Source organism: Lonchura striata, chromosome 16 (genome assembly GCF_050655825.1).
Source record: "Lonchura striata isolate lonStrDom1 chromosome 16, ASM5065582v1, whole genome shotgun sequence".
Classification (NCBI taxonomy): Eukaryota; Metazoa; Chordata; class Aves; order Passeriformes; family Estrildidae; genus Lonchura; species Lonchura striata.
The window spans coordinates 5,865,418-5,892,365 of NC_140718.1; the positions used below are offsets into that span (position 1 = coordinate 5,865,418).

Here is a 26,948-nt window from a genome sequence, read left to right on the forward strand (position 1 = left end):
CCGCCCTGAGAGCGCCCCTCCCCCACCCAGCGGACACCGAGGGGGAGGGGAGGGGGAGGGGCCGCCCCTCCCCCACCGGACCCGGCGAGGGGCGAACCCCGAAAACTCCGTAAAAATCCCCAAAAAAACGCCCCGAAAATCCCGGAAAAAAACCCAAAAAATTCCTAAAAAATAATAAAATATAATTTTCGAAAAAAATTATTAAAAATTCCCGAGAAAATCCCGAATCGTTCCCCAAAAACACCCACCCGGAAAGACCCGAAAAAAATTCCCAACAAATAAAAGAAAATCCCGCAAAATACCCCCAAAAAAATCACCAAAAAAAATCCCAACAAATAAAATAAAACCCCCCAAAAAACCCAGAAAAAATATCGCAAAAAATAAAATAAAAACTCCAAAAAATCCAATAAAATAAGAAATAAACCCAAAAGGAGCCCAGGCCGGTCTCGGGTGGTTTTTATTGGCGGCCCCTCCCCCCGCGGGCGTTTTGGGGCCGTTTTGGGCGATTTTGGGGCCGTTTCGGGGGGTTGGTGCCATTTTTGGGGGTTTTCGGGGCGTTTTGGGCGGTTTCGGGGCAGTTTTTGGGTCTTTTGGGGCCGTTTTTGGGGGGTTTTGGTTCCATTTTTGGGGGGGTTTTGGGGCCGTTTTTGGGCATTTCGGGGCCGTTTTTGGGGCCATTTTGGGGGATTTTGGGGCTGGTTTTGGGCATTTTTGGGTCATTTTGGGCCGTTTCGGTGCCGTTTTTGGGGGTTTCGGGGCCGTTTTTGGGGGTTTCAGGGCCATTTTTGGGCATTTTGGGGCTGTTTCGGGGGTTTTGATGCTGTTTTTGGGCGTTTCGGGGCCGTTTTTGGGCGTTTTGGGGCTGCTCTCGGGGGTTTCGGGGCCGTTTTGGGGGTTTCGGGGCCATTTTTGGGCGTTTCGATGCCGTTTTCGGAGGTCTCGATGCTGTTTTCGGGGGTTTCGGGGCCGTTTTTGGGGGTTTTGGGGTGTTTCAATGCCATTTTCGGGGGTTTCGGTGCCTTTTTGGGGGATTTCAATGCTCTTTTGGGGGGTTTTGGGGCCGTTTTCTGGCGTTTCAATGCCGTTTTTGGGGATTTCGGGGCCGTTTTTGGGCGTTTCGGGACCATTTTCGGTGGTTTCGGAGCCGTTTTCGGGGGTTTTGGGGCCGTTTTTGGGCATTTTGATGCCGTTTTCAGGGGTTTCGATGCTCTTTTGGGTGGTTTCGGGGCCGTTCTGGGGGGTTTCGATGCTGTTTCGGGGGGTTTGGGGGCTGTTTTTGGGGGTCTTGGGGCATTTCGGGGCCGTTTTTGGGCATTTCGCGGCCGTTTTTGGGCGTTTCGGGGCCGTTTTCGGGCGTTTCGGGGCCGTTTTTGGGGGTATTGGGGCATTTCGATGCCGTTTTTGGGCGTTTTTGGGCCGTTTTTGGGGGTTTCAGGGCCGTTTTTGGGCGTCTCGATGCCATTTTCGGGCGTTTCGGGGCCGTTTCGGGGCCGTTTTTGGGGGTTTTTGGGCGTTTCGATGCCGTTTTTGGGTGTTTCGGGGCGTTTTGGGGCTGGTTTTGGGTGTTTCGATGCCGTTTTCAGGAGTTTCGGGGCGGGCCTCAGGTGTAGAGCTGGAAGTCCACGCGGCCGCAGTCGTAGAAGGGCCCGGGGGGCTCGGGGGGGTTCAGGCGGCGGCAGCGCGCCCCTCCCCCCCCCTGGAAGTACCCCTGCTCCGCCCAGGCCTGGGGGGAGGGGCGGGGTCAGCGGGGACACGCCCCCGAGAAACTCCCCCCGAAATCTCCGAAATTCCTCCCAAAAATCCTCCACAAAACCCCCAAAAAATCCTCCCCAAAATCCCATCAATCCTCCCAAAAATCCTGCCCAAAACCCCCAAAAATCCTCCACAAAACCCCCCAAAAATCCCGCAGAAATCCTCCCCAAAATCCCAAAAATCCTCCCAAAAATCCTCCCCAAAATTAATGCCAAAAATCCTGCCCAAAACCCCCAAAAATCCTCCCCAAAATCAGCAAAACCGCTGAAATCAGCCCAAAACCAACAAAACCGCCCCAAAATCCTCCATTTCAGCCCCTCCCCCACCTGCAGCCCCCACCCCCATTCCCGCCCCTCCCCCACCCCGCCCCTCCCCCACCTTCCCCAGCCCCTCCCCCACCCTTTCAGCCCCTCCCCAGCCCCTCCCCCACCCTCCCAGCCCCTCCCCCACCATTTCCGCCCCTCCCCCACCCTTTCAGCCCCTCCCCCACCCTCCCCAGCCCCTCCCCCACCATTTCAGCCCCTCCCCCACCCTCCCCAGCCCCTCCCCCACCCTCCCCAGCCCCTCCCCCACTTTCCCCAGCCCCTCCCCCACCTTCCCAGCCCCTCCCCCACTATTCCCAGCCCCTCCCCCACCATTTTTGCCCCTCCCCCACCATTTCCGCCCCTCCCCCACCCTCCCAGCCCCTCCCCCACCATTTCTGCCCCTCCCCCACCTTCCCCAGCCCCTCCCCCACAATTTTCGCCCCTCCCCCACCATTTTCGCCCCTCCCCCACCCTTTCAGCCCCTCCCCCACCCTTTCAGCCCCTCCCCCACCCTCCCAGCCCCTCCCCCACCCTCCCCAGCCCCTCCCCCACCCTCCCCAGCCCCTTCCCCACCATTTCCGCCCCTCCCCCACCATTCCCGCCCCTCCCCCACCCTCCCCAGCCCCTCCCCCGCCCCGCCCCTCCCCCACCTGCATCTGCGCGCTGCTGAAGGGGCCGTAGAGGGGCGTGGCCGGGTCCCCCTCCCCCCCCCAGTGGTACTCCCAGAGCACCTCGGGCAGCGCTGGGGGAGGGGCGGGGGGGGGGAGGGTCAGGGGGGGGCCCGCACCCCTCCCCCACCCCGAGATCCCCGCCAAAAACCGCTCAGCCCCTCCCCCACCCCTCAAAAAACCGCTCAGCCCCTCCCCCACACCCCCAAAAAACCGCTCAGCCCCTCCCCCACCCCCCAAAAACCGCTCAGCCCCTCCCCCACCCCCCAAAAAACCGCTCAGCCCCTCCCCCACCCCCCAAAAACCGCTCAGCCCCTCCCCCACCCCCCGAAAAACCGCTCAGCCCCTCCACCACCCCCCAAAAAAACCGCTCAGCCCCTCCCCCACCCCCCAAAAACCGCTCAGCCCCTCCACCACCCCCCAAAAAAACCGCTCAGCCCCTCCCCCACGCCCCAAAAACCGCTCAGCCCCTCCCCCACCCCCCAAAAAAACCGCTCAGCCCCTCCCCCACCCCCCAAAAAAACCGCTCAGCCCCTCCCCCACCCCCCCAAAAACCGCTCAGCCCCTCCCGCACCCCCCCAAAACCGCTCAGCCCCTCCCCCACCCCCCCAAAACCGCTCAGCCCCTCCCCCAAAACCCTCCCGAGCCCCTCCCCCACCCCTAAAACCAACCCAACCCCCCCAAAAAAACCCCTCCCCCACCCCCTGGACCCCTCCCCCACCTTCCAAACCCCCCCGGACCCCTCCCCCACCCCTGCCCCGCCCCCCAACCCCCCCTCGCCCCTCCCCCACGCCCCTCCCCCACCTCCCAAACCCCCCCCGGCCCCTCCCCCACCCCCAGGCCCCTCCCCCACTCACCCTCCCGCCCCTCCCCCTCCTCGGGGGGGGCGAACATGTCCAGCGCGGGGGGCTCCTGCCCCTCCCCCTCCTCCTCCTCTTCCTCCCCCTCCTCCTCCTCGCCCTCCCCCCCCGGCCCCTCCCCGCCCAGGGCCCGCAGCCGCCCCCGCAGCCGCTCGCGGCTCTCCCCGAAGACCCCCAGGACCCCCCGGGCCACCAGCGCGTCGGCCAGGGCCACCAGCGCCTCCAGCTCGGGGGGGGGAGGCCCGCGGCCCCTCCCCCCGCCCCTCCCCCCGCGGGGCCGCCCCTCCCCCCCCAGCGCCGCAGCGCGCCCCCCACGGTCTCGCGGGGCCGCAGCAGCGCCAGCGCCCCCCGCAGCAGCTGGGGGAGGGGCGGCGGCGAGGGGGGAGGGGAGGGACGGCCGGCCGGGGGGAGGGGCCGCGGCTTGATCGGCATCTGGGGGGGGGGGGAGGGGAGAGGAAACGGGGGGGGAGGGGAGGGGAGAGAAAACGGGGGGGGAGGGGAGAGGAAACGGGGGGGAGGGGAGAGGAAACGGGGGGGGAGGGGAGAGAAAACGGGGGGGAGGGGAGAGAAAACGGGGGGGAGGGGAGAGAAAACGGGGGAGGGGAGAGAAAACGGGGGGGGAGGGGAGAGGAAACGGGGGGGGAGGGGAGAGGAAACGGGGGGGGAGGGGAGAGAAAACGGGGGGGGAGGGGAGAGAAAACGGGGGGGAGGGGAGAGAAAACGGGGGGGGAGAGAAAACGGGGGGGGAGGGGAGAGAAAACGGGGGAGGGGAGAGAAAACGGGGGGGGAGGGGAGAGAAAACGGGGGGGGAGGGGTCAGAGACGCGCCCTCGCGAGCCACGCCCCCCGCGTTTAGGCCCCTCCCCCTATTTGTAAGCCCCTCCCCCTCTTTATAGGCTCCTCCCCCTTTTTGTAAGCCCCTCCCCCCCTTTATAGCCCCCTCCCCCTCTTTGTGAGCCCCTCCCCCTTTATAGCCCCCTCCCCCACTCTAGAAGCCCCTCCCCCACTTTATAAGCCCCTCCCCCACTTTATAAGCCCCTCCCCCACTCTTTGCAAGCCCCTCCCCCTCTTTGTGAGCCCCTCCCCCCTTTATAAGCCCCTCCCTCTTTATAAGCCCCTCCCCCACTCTTTATAAGCCCCTCCCCCTCTGTATAAGCCCCTCCCCCACTCTTTATAAGCCCCTCCCCCACTCTTTATAAGCCCCTCCCCCTCTTTGCAAGCCCCTCCCCTTTATAAGCCCCTCCCCTTTATAAGCCCCTCCCCCTCTTTGCAAGCCCCTCCCCCACCCTTTATAAGCCCCTCCCCCTTTATAAGCCCCTCCCCCACTCTTTATAAGCCCCTCCCCCTCTTTATAAGCCCCTCCCCCTCTCATTGTGAAGCTCCGCCCATGCGCCAGCCCCTCCCCCACCCAAATCAGCCCCTCCCCCGCCCCTCCCCCACCCCTCCCCAGCCCCTCCCCCGCCCATCCCCCTCCCCGCCCCTCCCCCACCCATCCCCGCCCCTCCCCCCATCCCCGCCCCTCCCCCACCCCCTCGATGCTCTCCAGCCAGGGGTCGGGGGTCTCGCGGCGGGGGAGGGGCAGGAAGTGCCCGTGGGGGTCGAAGCGCCCCTCCCCCATCTCCTCCTCCAGGTTGAAGGGGGTGAGGGGCACCGGCCCCTCCCCCACCCCCGGCGCGGGGCCCGGCTCCTGCCCTGGGGGGGAGGGGTCAGAGGAGGGACGGAAAACGCCCCAAATCGCCCCGAAATTACCCCAAAAATCACCCCGAAATTACCCCAAAATCAAACCAAAATCCACCCGAAATCATCCCAAAATCACACCAAAATCACCCCGAAAACCACCCCAAAATCCACCCGAAATCACCCCAAAATTACCCTGAAATCATCCCAAAAACCACCCCAAAATCCACCCGAAATCATCCCAAAAACCGCCCGAAATCATCCCAAAAACCGCCCGAAATCACCCCAAAATCCACCCGAAATCACCCCAAAATCAAACCAAAATCACCCCGAAATCATCCCAAAAACCGCCCGAAATCACCCCAAAATCACACCAAAAAATGCCCGAAATCACCCCAAAATCACCCCGAAATTACCCCAAAATGACCCCAAAAACCTCCCCAAAAACCGCCCAAAACCACCCCAAAATCACCCCAAAATCATCCCAAAAACCGCCTGAAATCACCCCAAAATTACCCAGAAATCACCCCAAAATCCACCCGAAATCATCCCGAAATCATCCCAGAAACCGCCCCAAAAAACGCCCGAAATAATCCCAAAAACTGCCCGAAATCACCCCAAAATCACCCCAAAATCATTCCAAAAAGCACCCCAAAAAACGCCCGAAGTCACCCCAAAAATCACCCCGAAATCATCCCGAAATCACCCCAAAAATCACCCCGAAATCATCCCAAAATCAACCAAAAATCCACCCCAAAATCACCCGGATATCACCCCAAAAACCACCCCAAAACCCGCCCAAAATCATCCCAAAACTGCCCGAAATCACCCCAAAATCATGCGAAAAACCACCCCAGAATCATCCCAAAACGCCCCAAAACGCCCCAAAACGCCCCAAAATCCCCCAAAATGCCCCCAAATCCCCCAAAACGCCCCAAAATCCCCCAAAACGCCCCAAAATCCCCCAAAATGCCCCAAAATCCCCCAAAACGCCCCAAAATCCCCCAAAATCCCCCAAAATCCCCTGAAACGCCCCAAAATGCCCCGAAATGCCCCAAAATCCCCCAAAATGCCCCGAAATGCCCCGAAATGCCCCAAAATGCCCCCAAACGCCCCAAAATGCCCCAAAATCCCCTGAAATTCCCCGGCCCGGCTCTCACCCTCCACCGGGGGCCCCTCGGGGCGCGGCTCTTCCTCCTCCTCCTCCTCCTCCTCCTCCTCCTCGTCGCTGTCCAGGGACGGCTGCGCCGGGAAGCGGCTGCCGGGACCCCCCGGGGGCTGCAAAATCACCAAAATCACCAAAATTCACCCCAAAATCCACCCAAAATCACCCAAAATCACCCCAAACAGCGGCTGCCGGGACCCCCCGCGGGCTGCAAAATCACCAAAATCACCCAAAATCACCCAAAATCACCCAAAATCACCCAAAATCACCAAAATCACCCAAAATCACCCAAAATTCACCCAAAATCACCCAAAATCACCCCAAATTCACCCAAAATTCACCCAAAATCACCCCAAATTCACCCAAAATAGCGGCTGCCAAAAACACCAAAATCACCCAAATTCACCCCAAAATTCACCCAAAATTCACTCAAAAATTCACCCAAAATTCACCCAAAATTCACCCAAAGAGCGGCTGCCCAAAAACACCAAAATCACCCAAATCCACCCCAACATTCACCCCAAATCACCCCAAAATTCACCCCAAACAGCGGCTGCCCAAAATCACCAAAATCACCCCAAATCACCCAAAATTCACCCAAAATTCACCCCAAACAGCGGCTGCCAAAATCACCAAAATCACCCAAATTCACCCCAAATTCACCCAAAATTCACTCAAAATAGCGGCTGCCAAAAATCACCAAAATCACCCAAATTCACCCCAAAATTCACCCAAATCCACCCCAAAATTCACCCAAAATTCACCCAAAATCACCCCAAAATTCACCCCAAAATTCACCCAAAATTCACCCCAAACAACGGCTGCCCAAAAACACCAAAATCACCCAAAATCACCCAAAATCCACCCAAAATTCACCCAAAATTCACCCCAAAATAGCGGCTGCCCAAAAAACACCAAAATCACCCAAAATCACCCCAAAATTCACCCCAAAATCACCCCAAAATCCACCCCAAATCTTTGGGGATGGCCCCAAACCCCCCCCTGTGACCCCGAGTGACCTCAGTGACCCCTCCCTGACCTCTGACCCCATCTTGACCCCACCCTGACCCCATGGTGACCTCGGTGACCCCACCCTGACCCCTCTGTGACCCCGTGACCCCCGAATGACCCCATCCTGACCCCACGGTGACCCCTGACCCCTGTGTGACCCCATGTGACCCCACCCTGACCCCACCGTGACCCCGAGTGACCTCGGTGACCCCACCATGACCCCCGGTGACCCTTGACCCCTGTGTGACCCTGCCCTGACCCCACCGTGACCCCACCATGACCCCTGACCCCTGTATGACCCCACCCTGACCCCCATGTGACCCCACCGTGACCCCTGTGTGACCTCTGACCCCCCTGTGACCCCTGTGTGACCCCTGTATTACCCCGCCCTGACCCCACAATGACCCCTGTGTGACCCCTGACCCCCGGTGACCCCACCGTGACCCCTGTGTGACCCCGGTGACCCCTGTGTGACCCCAGTGACCCCCAGTGACCCCACCGTGACCCCTGTGTGACCCCCCGGTGACCCCTGTGTGACCCCGGTGACCCCCGATGACCCCGGTGACCCCGGTGTGACCCCTGCCCCCCGATGACCCCTGTGTGACCCCGGTGACCCCGGTGTGACCCCTGTGACCCCTGTGTGACCCCGATGACCCCTGTATGACCCCATGTGACCCCGGTGTGACCCCGGTGTGACCCCGGTGTGACCCGTGTTGACCCCGGTGACCCCCGATGACCCCGGTGTGACCCCGATGACCCCTGAGTGACCCCACCGTGACCCCGGTGTGACCCCGGTGTGACCCCTGCCCCCCTGTGTGACCCGTGATGACCCCGGTGACCCCTGTGTGACCCCTGTGTGACCCCGGTGACCCCGGTGACCCCGGTGACCCCGCCCCTCCCCCTCACCCGGCTCCGTTTGGGTTTCGGCTCCTCCGGCCCCTCCCCCTCCCCCGGCGGCTCCTGGAACCAAACCCGGCGCCTGGACATGGCTGCAATTAGCATAAATTTGCATAATTAATTAGCCGACAGCGCCACATCCACTCCCCCCGCGCCGGATGTGGCTGCGATTAACATAATCAGCGCTAATTTGCATAATTAATGCCACTAACAGCGCCCCCCAGCCCCCCGTGCTTGGGCGTGGCAGCAATTAACCGTCACTAATTAGAATAATCAATTAACTAGCCACGCTTCCGTTAGCCCCTAATTAATCGCCAACGAGCCCCTAATTAATCCCTAATTAGCCACTAATTAGCGCTCGCTAGGAGCCCGAACCCCCCCCCCAATTATCCCCCTCATTAGCGACCACCGCCCTCATTTGCATCCCTAATTACCCGCGATCAGCGCCGGCCCCCCCCGGCCCGCAATTAACGGCCCCAATTAACGCCCCCCGGCCCTCGTTAGCCGCCCGGGGCTCTTTTGCATATGCAAATGAGCCGCGCTCGCTCGCGCCCCGCACCCGGCGGCGGCTCCCGGCGCGGGCGGTGACGTCACGGCGCGGGCGCGCGGAAGTGACGTCACGGCGCCGCCTCTCGGAACGGCGCCGCGCATGCGCAGAGCGCCGGGCCCCGCACGGCGGCAGATTCGCCACGGGCGGGGAAAACGGGGAAAAAACGGGAAAACCAACGGGAAAAGGAACGAGAGGAACGAGGGAAAGCGCGAGACTCGGGCGGGTTTTGTTTTGTTTTTATATTTTGCGGCGATCCCGTGTGGAAAGTGCGGAGCTCTCGCGAGAGCGGCGCGCGCGCGCGAGACTTCCGGCGCCGGCCCCGCCCCCTCCCCGCGGCCGCCGCCGGCTCCGGGACCCCGAAAAGGCGAAAAAAAACCCCAAAAAAAACCCCAAAGCCGCGAGAATCCGGCCCGAAAGCGGCGCCGGGAGCCGCGGCCGCCCCGCCCCCCGCGGGAGGTGAGGGCAGGGCGGGAGCGCGGCCCGGAGGGGAGCGGGGCGGGGGGAGGGGGAGCGGGGCTTGGGGGGGTGGGGGGGTTTGGGGGGGTTGGGGGGGTTTGGGGGGTTTGGGGGGTTTGGGGGGGTTTGAGGGGATTTGAGGAGGTTTGGGGGGGTTTGAGGGGATTTGGGGGGGGTTGAGGGGGTTTGAGGGGGTTTGGGGGTTTTGGGGGGGTTTGAGGGGGTTTGAGGGGGTTTGGGAGGGTTTGAGGGGGATTTGGGGGGAGTTTGAGGGGGTTTGAGGGGGTTTGGGGGTTTTGGGGGGGTTTGAGGGGGTTTGAGGGGGGTTTGGGGGGGATTTGGGGGGGTTTGGGGGGATTTGGGGGAGTTGGGGGGGTTTGGGGGGATTTGAGAGGGTTTGGGGGAGTTTCGGGGGGTTTGGGGCAGTTTGAGGGGGTTTGGGGGGGTTTGAGGAGGTTTGAGGGGGTTTGAGGGAATTTGAGGGGAGCTTGAGAGGGTTTGAGGAGGTTTGGGGGGTTTGAGGGGGATTTGGGGGAGTTTGGGGAGGGTTTGAGGGAATTTGAGGGGGGGTTTGAGGAGGTTTGGGGGGTTTGAGGAGGTCTGGGGGGATTTGGGGGGTTTGAGGGGGATTTGGGAGGGTTTGAGGGAATTTGAGAGGATTTGAGGGGGTTTGCGGGGGTTGAGGAGGTTTGAGGGGATTCGGGGGGTTTGAGGGAGTTTGAGGGGGGTTTGGGGGGTTTCAGGCAGTTTGAGGAGGTTTGAGGGGATTTGGGGCGATTTGGGACAGTTTGAGGGAATTTGAGGGAGTTTGAGGGGGATTTGAGGGGATTCGGGGGGTTTGAGGGAGTTTGAGGAGGTCTGGGGGTGTTTCGGGCAGTTTGAGGGGGTTTGGGGGATTTGGGGGCTGTAAGGGGGATTTGGGGAGATTTGAGGAGGTTTGGGGGGGTTTGAGAGGATTTGAGGGGATTTGGGGGGGTTTGGGACAGTTTGAGGGAATTTGGGGGGATTTGGGGAGATTTGGGGGGATTTGGGGGCTGTGAGGGGGATTTGGGGGAGTTATGGGGGATTTGGGGGGATTTGGGTGGGGTTTGCTGGAATTGGGGGATTTGGGGGAGAACTGGGGAGAGTTGAGGGGATTTGGGGAAATTGGGGGGATTTGGGGGGAATTCAGGAAAAAATTGGGGGGATTTGAGGGGGTTTGGGGGGTTTGGGGGGGTTTGAGGGGGATTTGTTGGGGTTTGAGGGGGTTTGGGGGGATTTGGGAAGATTTGGGGGGATTTTGGGGGCTGTGAGGGGGATTTGGGTGGGGTTTGCTGGAATTGGGGGATTTGGGGGAGAACTGGGGAGAGTTGAGGGGATTTGGGGAAATTGGGGGGATTTGGGGGGATTTCAGGAAAAAATTGGGGGGATTTGAGGGGGGTCTGGGGGGATTTGGGGGGTTTGAGGGGGAACTGGGGGAAAGCGGAGAGGAATTTTGGGGTGATTTGGGGAGAATTGATGAGGATTTGGGGGGGAATTGGGGGATTTTTCGGGAAATCAGGGGGCTTGGGGGGGATATTTGGGAACTGGGGGGATTTGGGGTGGAAATTGGGGGGATTTGGGGCAAAATTGGGGGGATTTGGGGCGAAATTGGGGAGATTTGGGTGGAATTGGGGAGAGTTGAGGGGATTTGGGGCGATTTCAGGGGAAATTGGGGCGATTTGGGGGGAAATTGGGATTTGGGCAGAATTGAGAGGGGATTTGGGGGAGATTTGGGGGATTTTGGGGCTCTCAGGAGGTTTTTGGGGGGTCTGGGGCAGCATTTTGGGGCGCTCTGAGCGGGAGTTTGAGGGGGGATTTTGGGTGGGTTTGGGCCGATTTTGGGTGGGTTTGGGCCGATTTTGGGTGGATTTGAGCTGATTTTGGGTGGGTTTGAGCCGATTTTGGGTGGATTTGAGCCGATTTTGGGTGGATTTGGGCTGATTTTGGGTGGGTTTGGGCTGATTTTGGGTGGGTTTGGGCTGATTTTGGGTGGATTTGGGCAGATTTTGGGTGGATTTGGGCTGATTTTGGGTGGGTTTGGGCTGATTTTGGGTGGGTTTGGGCTGATTTTGGGTGGGTTTGGGCAGATTTTGGGTGGATTTGGTTTATTTTGGGTGGATTTGAGCCGATTTTGGGTGGATTTGAGCCGATTTTGGGTGGATTTGGGCTGATTTTGGGTGGATTTGTGCCGATTTTGGGTGGGTTTGGGCTGATTTTGGGTGGGTTTGGGCTGATTTTGGGTGGGTTTGGTTTATTTTGGGTGGATTTGTGCCGATTTTGGGTGGATTTGGGCCGATTTTGGGTGGGTTTGGGCTGATTTTGGGTGGGTTTGGGCTGATTTTTGGTGGGTTTGGTTTATTTTGGGTGGATTTGAGCTGATTTTGGGTGGGTTTGGGCAGATTTTGGGTGGGTTTGGGCCGATTTTGGGTGGGTTTGGGCTGATTTTGGGTGGGTTTGTGCCGATTTTGGGTGGATTTGAGCCGATTTTGGGTGGATTTGAGCTGATTTTGGGTGGGTTTGGGCAGATTTTGGGTGGATTTGGGCTGATTTTGGGTGGATTTGGGTGGGTTTGGGCTGATTTTGGGTGGATTTGAGCCGATTTTGGGTGGGTTTGGGCTGATTTTGGGTGGGTTTGTGCCGATTTTGGGTGGATTTGAGCCGATTTTGGGTGGATTTGAGCTGATTTTGGGTGGGTTTGTGCCGATTTTGGGTGGATTTGAGCTGATTTTGGGTGGGTTTGAGCCAATTTTGGGTGGGTTTGAGCTGATTTTGGGTGGGTTTGAGCCAATTTTGGGTGGATTTGAGCCAATTTTGGGTGGGTTTGGGCTGATTTTGGGTGGGTTTGAGCCAATTTTGGGTGGATTTGAGCCAATTTTGGGTGGATTTGAGCCGATTTTGGGTGGGTTTGGTTTATTTTGGGTGGATTTGAGCCAATTTTGGGTGGATTTGTGCCGATTGCAGCCCCTGGGTGTTGATTTTATGTTCATTTGTGCAGATTCCAGGTGAATTTGTGCCGATTTTGGGTGAATTTGTGCCGATTTTGGGTGGATTTGTGCCGATCTCAGGTAAATCTGTGCCAATTCCGGGTGAATTTGTGCAAATTCCATCTCCTCGGTGCTGATTTTGGGTGGATTTGTGCTGATTCCGGGTGAATTTGTCCCAATTCTGGTGACTTTGTGCCAATTTCGGGTGAATTTGTACCGATTTTAGTGAATTTTTGCCGTTTCTGGGTGAATTTTTGCCGATTTAAGTGGATTTGTGCCTATTCCGGGTGGATTTGTGCTGATTTAAGTGGATTATTCCCGATTTAAGTGGATTTTTCCTGATTCCAGGTGGATTTGTCCCAATTCTGGGTGGATTTGTCCCAATTTTGGGTGGATTTTTCCCGATTCCGGGTGAATTTTTCCCGATTCCGGGTGGATTTTTTCTGATCCCAGTGGATTTTTCCCCATTCCGGGTGGATTTTTGCCTATTCTGGGTGAATTTGTGCCTATTCCGGGTGGATTTGTGCCGATTTAAGTGGATTTTTCCCAATTTTGGGTGGATTTTCCCCAATCCCAGTGAATTTTTCCCAATTTTGGGTGAATTTTTCCCAATCCCAGTGGATTTTTCCCAATTCTGGGTGGATTTTTCCAAATCCCGGTGAATTTTTCCCAATTTTGGGTGGATTTTTCCCAATTTTGGGTGGATTTTCCCCAATTTTGGGTGGATTTTTCCCAATTTTGGGTGGATTTTCCCCATCCCAGGTGGATTTTTCCCAATTTTGGGTGACTTTTTCCCAATCCCAGTGGATTTTTCCCAATTTTGGGTGGATTTTCCCCAATCCCAGTGGATTTTCCCCAATCCCAGTGGATTTTTCCCAATTCTGGGTGGATTTTCCCCAATTTTGGGTGGATTTTCCCCAATCCCAGTGGATTTTTCCTAATTTTGGGTGGATTTTCCCCAATCCCGGGTGGATTTTCCCCAATCCCAGTGGATTTTCCCCAATTTTGGGTGGATTTTCCCCAATTTTGGGTGGATTTTCCCCAATCCCAGGTGGATTTTCCCCAATCCCAGTGGATTTTCCCCAATTTTGGGTGGATTTTCCCCAATTTTGGGTGGATTTTCCCCAATTTTGGGTGGATTTTCCCCAATTTTGGGTGGACTTTCCCCAATTTTGGGTGGATTTTCCCCAATCCCAGTGGATTTTCCCCAATCCCAGTGGATTTTCCCCAATTTTGGGTGGATTTTCCCCAATTTTGCGTGGATTTTCCCCAATCCCGGTGGATTTTTCCCAATTTTGGGTGGATTTTCCCCAATTTTGGGTGAATTTTTCCCAATCCCAGTGGATTTTCCCCAATCCCAGTGGATTTTCCCCAATTTTGGGTGGATTTTCCCCAATTTTGGGTGTATTTTCCCCATCCCAGTGGATTTTCCCCAATTCTGGGTGGATTTTCCCCAATTCTGGGTGGATTTTCCCCATCCCAGGTGGATTTTCCCCAATTTTGGGTGGACTTTCCCCAATCCCAGTGGATTTTCCCCAATTCTGTGTAGATTTTCCCCAATTCTGGGTGGATTTCCCCGTCCCCAGGGTCAATGCTGCGGGGGCATGGAGCCCGAGCCGGGGGGTGACGGCCCCAGGACCCCCAGCGTGCCGTGGCGCAGCTACAAACTGCTGCTGGACCCGGCGCTGCGCCGCGGCGGGCAGAAACTCTACCGCTACGATGGCGTGCACTTCAGCCTGCCCGTGAGTGACCCAAAATCCCCCAAATTGTACCCAAAAACTGACCAAAACCTGACCAAAACCGCCCCGAAATCCTGCCCCAAAAACTGACCCAAAACTGCCCCAAACTGCCCCAAAACTGCTGCTGGACCCGGCGCTGTGCCGGGGCAGACAGAAACTCTACCGCTACGATGGCGTGCACTTCAGCCTGCCTGTGAGTGACCCAAAATCCCCTGAATTGTACCCAAAAACTGACCAAAACTGCCCCGAAATCCTGCCCCAAAAACTGACCCAAAACTGCCCCGAAATCCTGCCCCAAAACTGCTGCTGGACCCGGCGCTGCGCCAGGGCAAATAGAAACTCTACTGATGGCGTGCACTTCAGCCTGCCCGTGAGTGACCCAAAATCCCCTGAATTGTACCCAAAAACTGACCAAAACTGCCCCGAAATCCTGCCCCAAACTGCACCAAACTGCCCCAAAATCCTGCCCCAAAACTGCTGCTGGACCCGGCGCTGCGCCGCGGCGGACAGAAACTCTACTGATGGCGTGCACTTCAGCCTGCCCGTGAGTGACCCAAAATCCTCCAAATTGTACCCAAAAACTGACCAAAACCTGACCAAAACCTGCCCAAAAACTGCCCTGAAAACATCCTGAAATTCTGCCCCGAAACTGCCCAAAACTGCCCCAAAACTGCTGCTGGACCCGGCGCTGCGCCGGGGCAAATAGAAACTCTACCGATGGCGTGCACTTCAGCCTGCCTGTGAGTGACCCAAAATCCCCTGAATTGTACCCAAAAACTGACCAAAAACTGACCAAAACTGCCCCGAAAACATCCTGAAATCCTGGCCAAAACTGCCCCAAAACTGCCCCAAAATCCTGCCCCAAAATCCTGCCCCAAAACTGCCCAAAACTGCCCCAAAACTGCTGCTGGACCCGGCGCTGCGCCGGGGCAAATAGAAACTCTACTGATGGCGTGCACTTCAGCCTGCCCGTGAGTGACCCAAAATACCCTGAATTGTACCCAAAAACTGACCAAAACATGCCCAAAAACTGCCCTGAAAACATCCTGAAATCCTGGCCAAAACTGCCCCAAAATCGCCCCAAAAACACCCTGAAATTCTGCCCCAAACTCCCCCAAATCTGACCCCAAACTGCCCCAAAACTGCCCCAAAATCCTGCCCCAAAACTGCCCCAAAACTGCCCCAAAACTGACCCAAATTTTACCCCAAACTGACCCAAATCTTACCCAAAACTGACCCAAAACTTCCTGAGATCTCACCAAAAATCGCGCCTAAAACCTCCCCAGGACTCGGCGTTTTTGGGGATTTTTACTGATTTTTGATTATTTTGGGTTATTTTGGGCAGGATTCGGGGTTCCCCCCGGCCGGGCCCGTGCAGGACTCGGCGTTTTTGGGGATTTTTACTGATTTTTGATTATTTTGGGCAGGATTCGGGGTTCCCCCCGGCCGGGCCCGTGCAGGACTCGGCGTTTTTGGGGATTTTCACTGATTTTTGATTATTTTGGGTTATTTTGGGCAGGATTCGGGGTTCCCTCAGCCGGGCCCGTGCAGGACTCGGCGTTTTTGGGGATTTTTGATTATTTTTGGTTATTTTGGGTTATTTTGGGTTATTTTGGGCAGGATTCGGGGTTCCCCCCGGCCGGGCCCGTGCAGGACTCGGCGTTTTTGGGGATTTTCATTGATTTTTGATTATTTTGGGTTATTTTTGATTATTTTGGGCAGGATTCGGGGTTCCCCCCGGCCGGGCCCGTGCAGGACTCGGCGTTTTTGGGGATTTTTACTGATTTTTGATTATTTTGGGCAGGATTCGGGGTTCCCCCCGGCCGGGCCCGTGCAGGACTCGGCGTTTTTGGGGATTTTTACTGATTTTTGATTATTTTGGGTTATTTTGGGCAGGATTCGGGGTTCCCCCCGGCCGGGCCCGTGCAGGACTCGGCGTTTTTGGGGATTTTCATTCATTTTTGATTATTTTTGATTATTTTTTGGCAGGATTCGGGGTTCCCCCCGGCCGGGCCCGTGCAGGACTCGGCGTTTTTGGGGATTTTTACTGATTTTTGATTATTTTTGGGCAGGATTCGGGGTTCCCCCCGGCCGGGCCCGTGCAGGACCCCCGGCCCCGCCGGATCTGGGCCAAGCACCGCGACCTGTCCCTGCCCGTGCCCAAGTTCAAGGTGAGCCCGGGGGGTTTGGGCTCCGGGCTGGGAATTTGGGGGGATTTGGGAATTTGGGGGGATTTGGGAATTTGGGGGGATTTGGGGGATTTGGGGGAATTTGGGGGATTTGGGGGGATTTGGGAATTTGGGGGGTTTTGGGGGATTTGGGGGATTTGGGAATTTGGGGGGGTTTGGGGGGATTTGGAGGGATTTGGGAATTTGGGGGGATTTGGGGATTTGGGGAATTTGGGGAATTTGGGGGGATTGGGGGATTTGGGGGGATTTGGGGGATTTGGGGATGGATTTGGGGATTTGGGGGGATTTGGGAATTTGGGGGGATTTGGGAATTTGGGGGGATTCGGGAATTTGGGGCTGGTTTTGGGGTGCTTGGGGCTGAATTTGGGAGGTTTGGGGGAATTTGGGGCTGAATTTGGGTGGATTTGAGTGTTCGGGGCTGGATTTGGGGAATTTTGGGCTGGGATTTGGGGGATTTGGGGCTGGGGTTCGGGGGTGGATTTGGGGGATTTGGGGATGGATTTGGAGAATTTTGGGGTGGGATTTGGGGGGTTTGGGGGTGGATTTGGAGAATTTGGGGGGATTTGGGGAATTTGGGGGTGGATTTGGGGGTTTGGGGCTGAATTTAGGGACTTTGGGAGTGAATTTGGGGGTTTGGAGCAGAATTTGGGGAATTTGGGGCTGAATTTGGGGGGTTTGAGGGTGGAACTGGGGATTTGCAATTTCAGTGACAGAATTTGGGATTTTGACCATGTTTCTCTAACCAGATTTTGGCTTTCTCTGGGCTGTTTTTTGGGCTGATTTTTGGGTTTTTTGGGGTCACAGCTGGACGAGTTCTACGTGGGCCAGGTGCCCCTGAAGGAGGGTTTAGGTTTGGGGTTTTTGGGGTATTTCAGTGACAGAATTTGGGATTTTGGCCGTGTTTCTCTAACCACATTTCGGACTCACCTGGGCTGTTTTTTGGGCTGATTTTTGGGTTTTTTGGCTCGCAGCTGGACGAGTTCTACGTGGGCCAGGTGCCCCTGAAGGAGGGGCTGGGTTTGGGGTGCAGGGTTGGATTTGGGGATGAATTTGGGATTTTGGCCGTGTTTCTCTAACCAGATTTTGGCTGTGTTTCTCTAACCGGATTTCGGGTTTCTCCGAGCTGTTTTTTGGGCTGATTTTTGGGTTTTTTGGGTCCCAGCTGGACAAGTTCTACGTGGGCCAGGTGCCCCTGAAGGAGGGTTTAGGTTTGGGGTTTTTGGGATATTTCACTGACAGAATTTGGGATTTTGGCCGTGTTTTTTTAACCAGATTTCGGGTTTCTCCGGGCTGTTTTTTGGGCTGATTTTTGGGTTTTTTGGGCTCGCAGCTGGACGAGTTCTACGTGGGCCAGGTGCCCCTGAAGGAGGGTTTAGGTTTGGGGTGCAGGGTTGGATTTGGGGATGAATTTGGGGGTATTTCACTGACAGAATTTGGGATTTTGGCCGTGTTTCTCTGACCAGATTTTGGCTTTCTCTGGGCTGTTTTTTGGGCTGATTTTTGGGTTTTTTGGGTCCCAGCTGGACGAGTTCTACGTGGGCCAGGTGCCCCTGAAGGAGGGGCTGGGTTTGGGGTGCAGGGTTGGATTTGGGGATGAATTTGGGATTTTGGCTGTTTTTCTCTAACCAGATTTCGGATTTCTCTGGGCTGTTTTTTGGGCTGATTTTTGGGTTTTTTGGGTCCCAGCTGGACGAGTTCTACGTGGGCCAGGTGCCCCTGAAGGAGGTGACCTTCGCGCGCCTCAACGACAACATCCGCGAGGGTTTCCTGCGCGAGATGTGCCGCAAGTTCGGCGAGGTGGAGGAGGTGGAGGTGCTGCTGCACCCCAAAACCCGCAAGCACCTGGGGCTGGCGCGCGTCACCTTCGGCTCGTCCCGCGGCGCCCGCGACACCGTGCGGCACCTGCACAACGCCACCGTCATGGGCACCGCCATCCACGCCCAGCTCGACGTGCGCGGTGCGTTTTTGGGGGGTTTGGGGGGGTTTGGGGGGGATTTGGGGGGTTTATTGGGGATTTGTGGGGGTTTATTGGGGATTTATGGGGGTTTATTGGGGATTTATTGGGGGTTTATGGGGGGTTTTTGGGGGTTTTTGGGGGGTTTGTGTCATGGGCACGGCCATCCACGCCCAGCTCGACGTGCGCGGTGCGGTTTGGGGGGGATTGGGGGGATTTGGGGGGATTTGGGGGGTTTAGAGGGGATTTGGGGGTTTATGGGGGATTTGGGGGGTTTATTGGGGTTTATGGGGGTTTATTGGGGATTTATGGGGGTTTATGGGGGTTTTTGGGGGGTTTATGGGGGGTTTGTGGTGGATTTGGGGGTTTGGGGGGTTTGTGTCATGGGCACCGCCATCCACGCCCAGCTCGACGTCCGCGGTGCGTTTTGGGGGGATTGGGGGGATTGGGGGGTTTTTGGGGGGTTTATGGTGGATTTTGGGGTTTTTGGGGGGTTTGTGTCATGGGCACGGCCATCCACGCCCAGCTCGACGTGCGCGGTGGGTTTTGGGGGGATTGGGGGGGTTTGGGGGGGTTTGGAGGGGGTTTATGGGGGTTTGTGGGGGGATTTGGGGGGTTTATTGGGGATTTGGGGGGTTTATAGGGGATTTATGGGGGTTTATGATGGATTTTGGGGGCTTTATGGGGGTTTATTGGGGATTTATGGGGGTTTATGGTGGATTTGGGGGGTTTATTGGGGGTTTATTGGGGGTTTGTGGTGGATTTGGGGGGTTTTATAGGGGATTTATGGGGGTTTATGGGGGTTTTTGGGGGGTTTATTGGGGGATTTATGGGGGGATTTGGGGGGATTTGGGGGGTTTGTGTCATGGGCACCGCCATCCACGCCCAGCTCGACGTCCGCGGTGCGTTTTTGGGGGGATTGGGGGGGTTTATGGGGAATTTGGGGGGTTTTTGGGGGTTTATGGTGGATTTTGGGGGGTTTATGGTGGATTTTGGGGGGTTTATGGGGCTTTATAAGGGATTTGGGGAGGTTTTGGGGATTTATTGGGGGGTTTGTGTCATGGGCACGGCCATCCACGCCCAGCTCGACGTGCGCGGTGCGGTTTGGGGGGTTTGGGGGGATTTGGGGGGTTTATGGGCAGGCTTATGGGGGTTTATGGTGGATTATGGGGGGTTTATGGGGGTTTTCAGGGGTTTATTGGGGATTTATGGGGGGTTTGTGGTGGATTTGGGGCTTTTTGGGGGTTTTTGGGGGGTTTGTGTCATGGGCACCACCATCCACGCCCAGCTCAATGTCCGCGGTGCGTTTTGGGGGGATTGGGGGATTTGGGGGGTTTATGGGCAGGTTTATGGGGGTTTATTGGGGGATTTGGGGGGTTTTTCGGGGATTTGGGGGGTTTATGGGGGATTTGGGGGGTTTGTGTCATGGGCACAGCCATCCACGCCCAGCTCGACGTCCGCGGTGGGTTTTGGGGGGATTGGGGGGGATTTGGGGGGTTTATAGGGGATTTGTGGGGGTTTATTGGGGATTTATTGGGGGTTTGTGGTGGATTTGGGGGGTTTATTGGGGATTTATGGGGGGTTTGGGGGGTTTTTGGGGGGTTTTTGGGTATTTTTGGGTGGTTTTGGGTTTTTTTGGGTATTTTTGGCTGTTTTTGGGGTATTTTGGGGTGTTTTTGGGTATTTTTGGGTATTTTTGGCTGTTTTTGGGGTATTTTTGGGTGTTTTTGGGTGTTTTGGGGTATTTTTGGGGTGTTTATGGGGTATTTTGGGGTGTTTTGGGGTGGTTTTGGGGTGTTTTGGGGTGTTTTGGGGTATTTTTGGGTCTTTTTGGGTCTTTTTGGGGTATTTTGGGGTGTTTTTGGGGTATTTTTGGGTGTTCTGGGGTATTTTGGGGTGTTTTTGGGTGTTTTGGGGTATTTTTGGGGTGGTTTTGGGGTATTTTTGGGTGTTTTTGGGTGTTTTTGGGGTATTTTTGGGTATTTTGGGCTGGTTTTGGGTGTTTTGGGGTGTTTTTGGGTTCCCCCCTCTGTTTTGGGGTATTTTTGGGTGTTTTTGGGTGTTTTGGGGTGTTTTTGGGTGTTTTTGGGGTATTTTTGGGTGTTTTCGGGGTGTTTTTGGGTGTTTTTGGGGTATTTTGGGGTATTTTCGGGGTGTTTTGGGGTATTTTGGGCTGGTTTTGGGTGTTTTTGGGTGCCTGGGTGCCAGCCCTGCCGCGCCGCAGGGCAGCAGAGGATGAAGCTCTACGAGCTGATCGTCAGCGGCTCCTACACGCCCCAGACGGTGCCAACGGGGGAGCGCGGGGACACGGTGAGCAGGTTTGGGGCCAAAAACGGGGATTTTGGGAAAAACGGGGATTTTGGGAAAAAACGGGGAGTGGGGATTGGGGGGAGGGAGCGCGGGGACACGGTGAGCGGGTTTGGGGCCAAAAACGGCGATTTTGGGAAAAAAAATGGGGATTTTGGGAAAAAACGGGGAGCGGGGGGACACGGTGAGCGCGTTTGGGGCGAAAAACGGGGATTTTGGGAAAAAACGGGGATTGGGGAGCACGGGGACACAGTGAGAGCGGATTTGGGGCGAAAAACGGGGATTTTGGGAAAAAAAACGGGGATTTTGGGAAAAAACGGGGATTGGGGCACAGGGGGACATGGTGAGAGGGGATTTGGGGTGAAAAACGGGGATTTTGGGGAATTGGGGGGATTTGGGGGGATTTGAGGGGTTTTGGGGGATTTGAGGGTGATTGGGGGTTTTTGGGGGGAATTTGGGGGTTTTTGGGGTCCCTGGGTGGGATTTTGGGGATATTTTGGGTTACCTGGGTTGGTTTTGGGGTGATTTTGGGTAATTTTGGGGTGATTTGGGGTGATTTTGGGGTCCCGGCTGTGATTTTGGGGTGATTTTGGCTGATTTGGGGGTGATTTTGGCTAACTTTCGGTGATTTCGGGGTGATTTTGGGTAATTCTGGGGTGATTTTTGGTAATTTTGGGTGATTTTGGGGTGATTTTGGCTGATTTTGGCTAACTTTGGGTGATTTTGGGTAATTCTGGGGTGATTTCGGGGTGATTTTGGGTGGTTTGGGGGTGATTTTGGCCGATTTTGGCTAACTTTGGGTGATTTTGGGTAATTCTGGGGTGATTTTGGGGTGATTTTGGCCGATTTTGGCTAACTTTGGGTAATTTGGGGGTCCCGGCTGTGATTTCGGGGTGATTTTGGCTCACTTTGGGTGATTTTGGGTAATTCTGGGGTGATTTTGGCCGATTTTGGCTAACTTTGGGTGATTTCGGGATGATTTGGGGTGATTTTGGCTAACTTTGGGTGATTTCGGGGTGATTTTGGCTCATTTTGGCTCATTTTGGGTGATTTTGGCTGATTTTGGGGTGATTTTGGCCGATTTTGGCTAACTTTGGGTGATTTTGGCTCATTTGGGGTGATTTTGGCCGATTTTGGCCGATTTTGGCTAATTTGGGTGATTTTGGGTAACTTTGGGTGGTTTCGCGGTGATTTTTGGGTGATTTTGGGTAATTTCGGGGTGATTTTGGGTGATTTCAGGTAACTTTGGGTGGTTTTGGGTAACTTTGGGTGATTTCGGGGTGATTTTGGGGTGAATTTGGCCGATTTTGGCCAATTTGGCTGATTTTGGGTAACTTTGTCCGCCCAGCCCCCCCCGGCCGAGCCCCCCCGGCGCCGCCCCCCGGCCGAGGCCGCCTTCGCCCCTCCCCCCCCGGGGGGCGGCGGGACCCCCCAGGACGGGGGGGGAGGGGCCGGGGGCGGCCTCGCGCCCTTCGCCCCTCCCCCACCCCCGCCCCCCTTCGGGGCCTTCGACGGGAGCCCCTCCCCCTTCGGCAGCAGGTGAGGGGGATTGGGGGGAAATTGGGGGATTTGGGGAAAATTGGGAGAAATTGGGGGATTTGGGGAAATTGGGGGGAAATTGGGGGAATTTGGGGGATTTGGGGGAAATTGGGGGGATTTGGGGGAAATTGGGGGATTTGGGGGGAAATTGGGGGATTTGGGGGGATTTGGGGAGAAATTGGGGGATTTTGGGGGGATTTGGGGGGATTTGGGGGGAAATTGGGGGATTTGGGGAAAATTGGGGAGAAATTGGGGGGATTTGGGGAAAATTGGGGGATTTGGGGGGAAATTGGGGGAATTTGGGGAAAATTGGGGGATTTTGGGGGGATTTGGGGAAAATTTGGGGGGGATTTGGGGGAATTTGGGGAAATTGGGGAGAAATTGGGGGATTTTGGGGGATCTCAAGGGGGATTTGGGGGGAATTTGGGGGGATTTTGGGGGTTTGGGGGGGATTTGGGAGAAATTGGGGGATTTTGGGGGGGATTTGGGGAAATTTGGGGGGATTTGGGGCTTTTTGGGGGACATTTGGGGGGATTTGGGGGGATTTTGGGGGATTTTGGGAAAATTTGGGAGAAATTGGGGGATTTTGGGGGGATTTTGGGGGATTGGGGGGATTTGGGGGGTCTCAAGGGGGATTTGGGGGAATTTGGGGGGATTTGGGGGGATTTGGGGGGAATTTGGGGGGATTTGGGGGGATTTTGGGGGATTTTGGGAAAATTTGGGAGAATTTGGGGGATTTTGGGGGGATATTGGGGGGATTTGGGGGGTCTCAAGGGGAATTTGGGGGGATTTGGGGCGTTTCCCAGAAATTTGGGGGATTTCCCTGATTTTTGGGGGGATTTGCCAGATTTTTTGGGGTTTCCCCAGTTTTTTGGGGGGGATTTCTCCCATTTTTTGTGGGATTTCCCAAATTTTTTGGGGGGGATTTCTCCAGTTTTTTTGGGGGGGATCTCCTTGATGTTTCGGGGGGATTATCTTGATTTTTGGGAATTTCCCCTTTCCATGGGATTTCCCCAATTTATTTGGAAATTTCCTGAATTTTGTATAGGATTTCCCTGGTTTTTGGGGTGAATTCCCCCAATTTCTGGGGTGGGATTCCCCAATTTTGGGCTGAATTCCCCCAATTTTTGGTCTGATTCCCCCAATTTTGGTCTGAACTCCCCAATTTTTGGTCTGAACCCCCAATTTTTGGTCTGAATTCCCCAATTTTGGGGTGAATTTCCCCAATTTTGGGGTGGGATTTCCCTGTTTTTTGTGGTGAATGCCCCAATTTTGGTCTGAATTCCCCAATTTTCGGCTGAATCCCCCAATTTTGGGCTGATTTTCCCCAATTTTGGTCTAAATCCCCAATTATTGGGCTGAATTCCCCAATTTTGGGCTGAACCCCCCAATTTTGGGGTGATTTTCCCCAATTCTTGGGGTGAACCCCCCAATTTTTGGTCTGAATCCCCCAATTTTTGGTCTGAATCCCCCAATTTTTGGGCTGAATTCCCCCAATTTTTGGTCTAAATCCCCAATTTTTGGTCTGAATTCCCCAATTTTGTGGTAATTTTCCCCAATTTTGGGCTGATTTTCCCCAATTTTGGGCTGAATTCCCTCAATTTTGGGGTGCTTTTCCCCAATTTTGGGGTGAATTCCCCCAATTTTGGTCTGAATTCCCCAATTTTGGGTGATTTTCCCCAATTTTCGGCTGAATCCCCCAATTTTTGGTCTAAATCCCCAATTTTGGGGTGATTTTCCCCAATTTTGGGGTGATTTCCCCAATTTTTGGTCTAAATCCCCAATTTTGGGGTGATTTTCCCCAATTTTGGGGTGATTTTCCCCAATTTTGGGCTGAATTCCCCCAATTTTGGGCTGAATTCCCCAATTTTTGGTCTGAACCCCCAATTTTGGGGTGATTTTCCCCAATTTTTGGTCTAAATCCCCAATTTTCGCTCTGCCCCCCCGCCCTCTCTGACCCTCCCCCTCCCCCTCCAGGCTCCCCTTCCCCTCCGACCCCTTCCCCTCCCCCCGCCGCCCCCCGGACGGGGGTGGGGGAGTCCCGGGGGGTCCCTTCCCCTCCCGCCGCGCCCCTCCCCCCCCGGGGGGCTCCTTCCTGCCCTTCCCCCCCCTCCCCCCGGCCCCGCCGCCCTCCCCCCGCCCCGCTCCCCTCCCCCGCCGCCCTCCCCCTTCCTCCCCTCCCCCGCGGCGGCCCGGGGGGGGTCCCCGGGGCCCGAGGGGACCCCCGAGAGCGTCCCCTTCGCCCCCCACGCCAGCCTGGACTCGCGCATCGAGGCGCTGCTGCAGGAGCGGCGCGCCCACTTCTTCCCCGCGCCCGCGCCCGGCCCCGGCGAGGAGGAGGAGGAGGAGGATGGGGAGGAAGGGCCCCCCGAAACCCCCCGCACCCCCCCCAGCCCCGGCCCGGCCCGGGGGGACACCCCCGCGGCGGGGGGGGAGGGGCCGGCGGGGGGGGAGCCCCCGGAGCCGCCCCGGGGAGGGGGAGGGGAGGACGGAGCCCCCCCGAGCCCCCCCGGGGCCAACGGGCCCGACAGGGTGAGTGGGGGGTTTGGGGGGTTTGGGGGGTTTGGGGGGGGTTTGGGAGAAATTTTGGGGGGTTTGGAGAGGATTTGGGGGGATTTGGGGGGGGTTTGGGGGGATTTTGGGGGGGATATGAGAGGGATTTAGGGGGATTTGGGGGGGTTTGGGGGGATTTGGGAGAGATATGGGAGGATTTGGGGGGGTTTCAGGGGGTTTGGGGAGGATTGGGGGGGGTTTGGGGAGGATTTGGGGGGGGTTTGGGGGGTTTTGGGGGGGTTTGGGGGGGATATGAGAGGGATTTGGGGGGATTTGGGGGGGGTTTGGGGAGGATTTGGGGAGGATTTGGGGGGGGTTTGGGGGGGTTTGGGGGGGTTTGGGAGAGATATGGGAGGATTCGGGGCGGTTTCAGGGGGTTTGGGAGGTTTTGGGGGGGATATGAGAGGGATTTGGGGGGGGTTTGGGGGGGTTTGGGGGGATTTGGGGGGGTTTGGGGGCGATTTGGGGAGGTTTGGGGAGGATTGGGGGGGTTTGGGGAGGATTTGGGGGGATTGGGGGGTTTGGGGGGGATATGAGAGGGATTTCAGGGGGTTTGGGGAGGATTTGGGGGGGACTTGGGGGAGATATGGGGGGGTTTGGGGGGGATTTGGGGAGATATGGGGGGGCTTGGGAGAGATATGGGAGGATTTGGGGATGTTTGGAGGGGATTTGGGGGGTTTGGGGGGGGTTTGGGGGAGATATGGGGGGATTTGGGGGATTTGGGGAGATTTGGGGAGGATTTGGGGGGGGTTTGGGGGGTTTGGGGGGGATATGAGAGGGATTTCGGGGGGTTTAGGGGGGATTTGGGGGGTTTGGGGGGATTCGGGAGAGATATGGGAGGGTTTGGGGGGGTTTGGGGGGGTTTGAGGAGGTTTTGGGGGGGTTTGGGGGGGATTTTGGGGGGGACTTGGGAGAGATATGGGAGGATTTGGGGGGGATTTTGGGGGATTTGGGGGGGGTTTGGGGGAGTTTCGGGGGGTTTGGGGAAGTTTTGGGGAGGTTTTGGGGGGGATTGGGAGAAATTTTGGGGGGTTTTGGGGGGATTTGGGGGGGTTTGGGGGAGATATGGGAGGATTTGGGGGAATTTGGTGGGGATTTGGGGGGGTTTGGGGAGGTTTGGGGGGGGTTGGGCAGGATTTGGGGGGATTGGAGAGGTTTTGGGGAGATTTGGGGGAAATTTCGGGGGGTTTGGGGAGGTTTTGGGGGGATTTGGGGAGGATTTGGGGGAGTTTGGGGAATTCGGGACGGTTTTAGGAGGGTTTCGGGTGTTTTTCTGGGATTTGGGCTGTTTTTGGGGTGATTTGGGTGGTTTTTTGGTGGCTTCAGGCCGTTTTTGGGTGTCTTTGGGCCGTTTTTGGGTGGATTTGGGCTGTTTTTGGGGGTTTTGGGGTGGATTTGGCTGTTTTTGGGTAGATTTGGGCTGGTTTTGGGGGTTTTGGGGTGGATTCGGGCCGTTTCTGGGGGTTTTTGGGTGGATTTGGCTGTTTTTGGGTGGCTTTGGGCCGTTTTTGGGTGGATTTGGCTGTTTTTGGGGATTTTTGGGTGGATTCAGGCCGTTTTTGGGTGTCTTCGGGCTGTTTTGGGGGGTTTTTGGGCGCCTTGGGGCCGTTTCTGGGTGTCTTGGGGCCGTTTTTGGGTGTCTTGGGGCTGTTTTTGGGGGTTTTTGGGTGTCTTGGGGCCGTTTCTGGGCATCGTGGGGCCGTTTTTGGGTGTCTTCGGGCCGTTTTTGGGTGTCTTTGGTCTGTTTTTTGCGGTTTTTGGGTGTCTTGGGGCCGTTTTTGGGTGTCCTCGGGCCGTTTTTGGGTGTCTTGGGCCGTTTCTGGGCGTTGTGGGGCCATTTTTGGGCGTCGTGGGGCCGTTTTTGGGTGTCTTTGGGCTGTTTTTTGGGGTTTCTGGGCGTCGTGGTGCCGTTTTTGGGTGTCTTGGGGCCGTTTTTGGGTGTCTTGGGGCCGTTTTTGGGTGTCTTTGGGCCGTTTTTGGGTGTCGTGGGGCCGTTTTTGGGTGTCTTGGGTCTGTTTTTTGGGGTTTCTGGGCGTCGTGGTGCCGTCCCCGCGCTCATCTCGCGGCGCCGGTCGCCCCCTGGCGCCCCCAGCCCCATTTCCCCCTCCCCTCCCCCCCCAGGCCTCCTCGGGCGAGGACATGGAAATCTCCTCCGACGACAACGGCGACCCCCCCCTGCCCCCCTCCCCCTTCCCGGAGCCCCCTCCCCCTCCCCCGTCCTTCCCCCCCCCTCCCCCCCCCCCGCAGCCCCTGATGGCCGTCGCCCTCCCCCCCCCCCCCTCCGCCGCGCCCCCTCCCCGATTTCGGGGCGTCCCCCCCGGG

The 26,948-nt window shown here is 56.8% G+C and overlaps 2 protein-coding genes across 5 annotated transcripts; one reads left to right on the plus strand and one right to left on the minus strand.

Moving 5' to 3' along the window:
* Window positions 1-442: 442 nt before the first annotated feature.
* LOC146765957 (uncharacterized) lies at window positions 443-9,000 on the minus strand. Of its 4 annotated transcripts, XR_014958748.1 has the most exons (9): window positions 8,894-9,000; window positions 8,344-8,426; window positions 6,422-6,539; window positions 5,113-5,276; window positions 3,583-4,017; window positions 2,708-2,799; window positions 1,584-1,723; window positions 1,481-1,531; window positions 1,304-1,343 (listed from the first exon to the last, which is right to left on the minus strand). XR_014958748.1 is itself a non-coding variant. In XM_085593646.1 (8 exons), exons 1-7 carry the CDS (start codon window positions 8,983-8,985, stop codon window positions 1,601-1,603), a joined length of 1,107 nt encoding a protein of 368 aa, XP_085449772.1. In that variant the 5' UTR covers window positions 8,986-9,000; the 3' UTR covers window positions 1,420-1,531; window positions 1,584-1,600. The 4 variants fall into 4 exon arrangements, 2 of the variants coding, with proteins under 2 accessions (XP_085449771.1, XP_085449772.1); XR_014958749.1 differs by lacking the exon at window positions 1,304-1,343 and having other exon boundaries at window positions 1,420-1,531; window positions 8,769-8,933; XM_085593646.1 differs by lacking the exon at window positions 1,304-1,343 and having other exon boundaries at window positions 1,420-1,531.
* Window positions 9,001-9,135: 135 nt separating this feature from the next.
* LOC146765958 (uncharacterized) lies at window positions 9,136-26,891 on the plus strand (the record flags this gene model as incomplete). Its single annotated transcript, XM_085593513.1, has 8 exons — window positions 9,136-9,340; window positions 12,357-12,426; window positions 13,932-14,087; window positions 16,157-16,255; window positions 17,960-18,230; window positions 20,452-20,537; window positions 24,051-24,605; window positions 26,748-26,891. Coding segments are annotated over exons 3-8 (1,293 nt in total), but the record flags the coding sequence as incomplete, so codon positions are not given.
* Window positions 26,892-26,948: the final 57 nt, after the last annotated feature.

What these genes read in the sequence shown, in the direction of transcription:
- LOC146765957 (XM_085593645.1), bottom strand. Translation starts at nt 8,985, where the DNA reads ATGCGCGGCGCCGTTCCGAGAGGCGGCGCCGTGACGTCACTTCCGCGC. An exon ending in CGAGGGGCCCCCGGTGGAGG is followed by an intron (nt 5,277 to 6,421) that starts GTGAGAGCCGGG and finishes CCTCCCCCCCAG; the next exon opens with GGCAGGAGCCGGGCCCCGCG. An exon ending in GGAGGGGGAGGGGCGGGAGG is followed by an intron (nt 2,800 to 3,582) that starts GTGAGTGGGGGA and finishes CCCCTCCCCCAG; the next exon opens with CGCTGCCCGAGGTGCTCTGG.